This window comes from Vulpes vulpes, chromosome 6 (genome assembly GCF_048418805.1).
Source record: "Vulpes vulpes isolate BD-2025 chromosome 6, VulVul3, whole genome shotgun sequence".
NCBI classification, from domain to species: domain Eukaryota; kingdom Metazoa; phylum Chordata; class Mammalia; order Carnivora; family Canidae; genus Vulpes; species Vulpes vulpes.
Window position 1 is genome coordinate 103102861 of NC_132785.1, and position 3437 is coordinate 103106297.

At 44.8% G+C, this 3437-nt stretch overlaps 1 protein-coding gene across 1 annotated transcript; it reads right to left on the reverse strand.

Moving 5' to 3' along the window:
- Positions 1–770: 770 nt before the first annotated feature.
- LOC140599230 (large ribosomal subunit protein eL31-like) lies at positions 771–1209 on the reverse strand. The gene has a single exon (XM_072760451.1). The coding sequence runs from the start codon at positions 1185–1187 to the stop codon at positions 810–812; it is 378 nt and encodes a 125-aa protein (XP_072616552.1). The 5' UTR covers positions 1188–1209; the 3' UTR covers positions 771–809.
- Between the last annotated feature and the right edge of the window lie 2228 nt (positions 1210–3437).

Genomic DNA, 3437 nt, shown 5'->3' on the forward strand with positions numbered 1-3437 from the left:
ACTGACATCTTTTTAAAAAAAAAATTATAACTCTCTCCCCTTCTCCAAGGAAATGCTGGTTGGTATAAGTTTTATTTCTTTCCATAGGCCTATTTTTGCAATAAGTTTATTTCAATATTTAAATTTTGACTTAAGAAGATTCTAGTAGCCCTGGAGATAACTAGAGGCACCCCAAGAAGTCACAGAACCAGGGCTGGGAAACTCCAGCCCTCAGAGGTCCCTGGCTGAGAGAGTCCCCTTGGCCAGTCCCTGAGGAGACACAGCTACCATAGTCCTGGTTAGGCCAGCAAATGAAGAAGTTGAATTGGTCCACGTAAAGCAAGACTTCTTAAAAAACTCCAAATAGATCCAGGTTCCTCTTCTTCCCACCACAGAGAGTGGGTAAAGGGGATCTTCTAGGGCTGCTTCCTCTTTCAACAGAAAGTGGAATGGCTGCAAGCCTAAGGGTGGCCACTTATGTCTGGGAGTAGGTGACAAATTAAAGGCCAAGTTTAGGGATCCAGGCTCTCTGGGGCCCTGTGCTCTCCAAACTGCAGCCTCAGCCACAGGGAGCCCAGACTCCCCTCAAAGGTCCAGCCACACTACAGCCCCCAACCCTGTCTATCCACCTGAGCCTACCTGATCTGGATGTCACTACAGACCGTCACCTGTCCTCCCCTCCTTATCAACACCCAGATGGATAACCCAGTCCTGAGGTCCCCTTTTCCCTCCAGCCATTCCCTCCTTGGGCCTCCATAATCTGAGTTCCAGTTTTACCTTGATTCTTTTTTTTTTTTTGCAGTTTTATACCTTTATTTGACAATCAGCGATTAGTTCTCATCCACATTAACAGTCTGTAGATTTTTGAAAGTGGTGACAGGTACGTAGGTAACCAGCATGTAGAGCTTGTTTGGTGAATCTTCATCCTCGTTACGTTTTCTGGACAACCGCACACGGATACGGTATGGAACATTCCTTATTCCTTTGGCCCAGACAGCTTTGTTGAGCCTGGTGTCAATGCGCACATCTGGAGTTCCCATCTCCTTCATGGCAAATTTCCGGATCTCTTTGAGTGCCCGAGGGGCACGCTTCTTGAAACCCACTCCATGGATACGTTTGTGAATGTTGATGGTGTATTCTCTGGTCACTACCTCGTTGATGGCAGAACGGCCCTTCTTCTTCTCGCCACCCCTCTTTGCGGGAGCCATTCTGCCGGGCCCTAGTTGGAAAGGAAGCTTACCTTGATTCTGAAACTGTTCCCACTAAGGCAAAACCAAGAGGCCACTAGAAACTAAGAACCCAAGCTTGGAACCAAGCCCCATCACTTACAGATCTGTGATCTTGAGCAAGTTATTTACTTTCTCTGGTTTCAGTTTTCTCATCTGCAAAATGGCAATAATAATAAGACCTGTCTCGTACGGCTGCTGTAAGGGATGAAGTGAGGTAATGTGGGGAAAGCACTTGGCAAAATCCCTGGGTCACATGGTCTACCATGTGATGAATATAGGTTGTCAACCCTTCATCCAAACCCCTGGCCCAGGACGCCTGGGTGGCTCAGCGGTTGAGCAGTTCCAGGATCAAGTCCCACATCAGGCTGACTCCATGGAGCCTGCTTCTCCCTCTGCCTGTGTCTCTGCCTCTCTCTGTGTGTCCCTCATGAATAAATAAATAAAATCTTTAAAAAAAACAAAAAACAAAAAAACAAAAAACGGGGCAGCCCTGGTGGTCCAGCATTTTAGCGCCGCCTTCGGCCCTGGGTGTGATCCTGGGGACCCTGGATAGGGTCCCATATCAGACTCCCTGCTTGGAGCCTGCTTCTCCCTCTCCCTGTGTCTCTGCCTCTCTCTGTGTGTGTGTGTCTGTCGTGAATAAATAAATAAAATCTTTTTAAAAATGTGGATCATAAAAAACAACATATAGCTTTAAAAAAAAAAAAAAAACCTTGGACCCAAAGATCATTTTTCTTTCTTTTTTTCTAATTGAGCTATAATTGACATAGAACGTGGTATTAGGGGATCCCTGGGTGGCGCAGCGGTTTAGCGCCTGCCTTTGGCCCAGGGCGCGATCCTGGAGACCTGGGATCAAATCCCACATCGGGCTCCCGGTGCATGGAGCCTGCTTCTCCCTCTGCCTATGTCTCTGCCTCTCTCTCTCTCTCTCTCTCTGACTATCATAAATAAATAAAAATTAAAAAAAAAAAAAACGTGGTATTAGTTTTAAGTAAACAATAAAATCATTTGTATATGTCTATATTGTGAAATGAGTACTACAGTAAGTTCAGCTAACATCCATCTCCACACACAGTTACAATTTTTTTTCTTGTGATGAGAGCTTTTAAGATCTACTCTCTTAGCAACTTTCAAATGTACAGTATAGTATTGTTAACTATAGTTACCCTGCTGTACCCTACATCCCCAGGATTTGTTTATTGTATAACTGAAAATTTGTATCTTTTGACCACCTTCCCCCACTATGCTTGCCTCCAAACCCCTAGTTCTGGCAACCACAAATCTGCATCTATGAGTTTGGTTTGGTTTTTGGTGTTTTGAACTTTTAGTTTCCCCATGTAAGTAAGATCATACAGTATTTGTCTTTCCTTGTCTCACTGATTTCACTTATTTTTTCTTATTTTAGGAAGTCATGGTGCAGAACCATCTCTAACATACCCCGCTCAGTGGCCCCTGCGGCAGTGCCCCACAGTGAGACATTTTTCATGATTCTGCAGTGAACACATCAACAACCACTTGGAGGGGCTTAAGTAAAAACAGTAAAGAGCCTCTCCAGTTCAGGTCAAGTTCTGCTGCCAGGTAAGATTCGGTCCAAAACAATAACAACAACACATAAATAAATAAAACGTTTTAGGGGGAGGGAGTGTGCGCCTGGGTGGCTCAGTCCATTAAGTGGCTACCTTTGGCTCAGGTCAAGATTCAGTGGGTCTGGGTCCTGGGATTGAGTTCATGCTCATCAGGGAGTTTGCTTTTATCTCTCCCTCTGCCCCTCCCCCCAACTCATCCTCACGTGCCTGTGCTGTCTCCCAAAAAACTAAATAAAATCTTTTTTAAAAAAACAACTTTTTTCTTTGAATTTCAGCCTTGCAATGTAGGGATTGTGACTTTGTACTAATATTGTTTATATTTAAACATTTGGGTTTTTCTATCTTAATGTACTGTATGCTGGATGACTCCTTCCCGGGAAGTCCTGGCTCCAGAAGCCTTCCACTATCTCACCCGACATTGAGTTGCTCCCTCTGTACCTCGTAGCCCACGGTGTGGATGCATGCTGTCCAGTCTGAGATCCTTTGAGATCGATATCTGCTGCTTAGCCCAACATAAGTAAGTCATCTCTTTGAGGGCAGGAATAGTGTTTTCTACTTACCTGCTCTTCTTAGAAATGAGCACAGAGTATACAGCTGGTACTTAATACATGTGCCCTGCGTGAACTCTGCTGACTACTGTGAT

Coding starts and splice junctions, on each gene's coding strand:
- LOC140599230 (XM_072760451.1), bottom strand. CDS start 1,187: ATGGCTCCCGCAAAGAGGGGTGGCGAGAAGAAGAAGGGCCGTTCTGCC.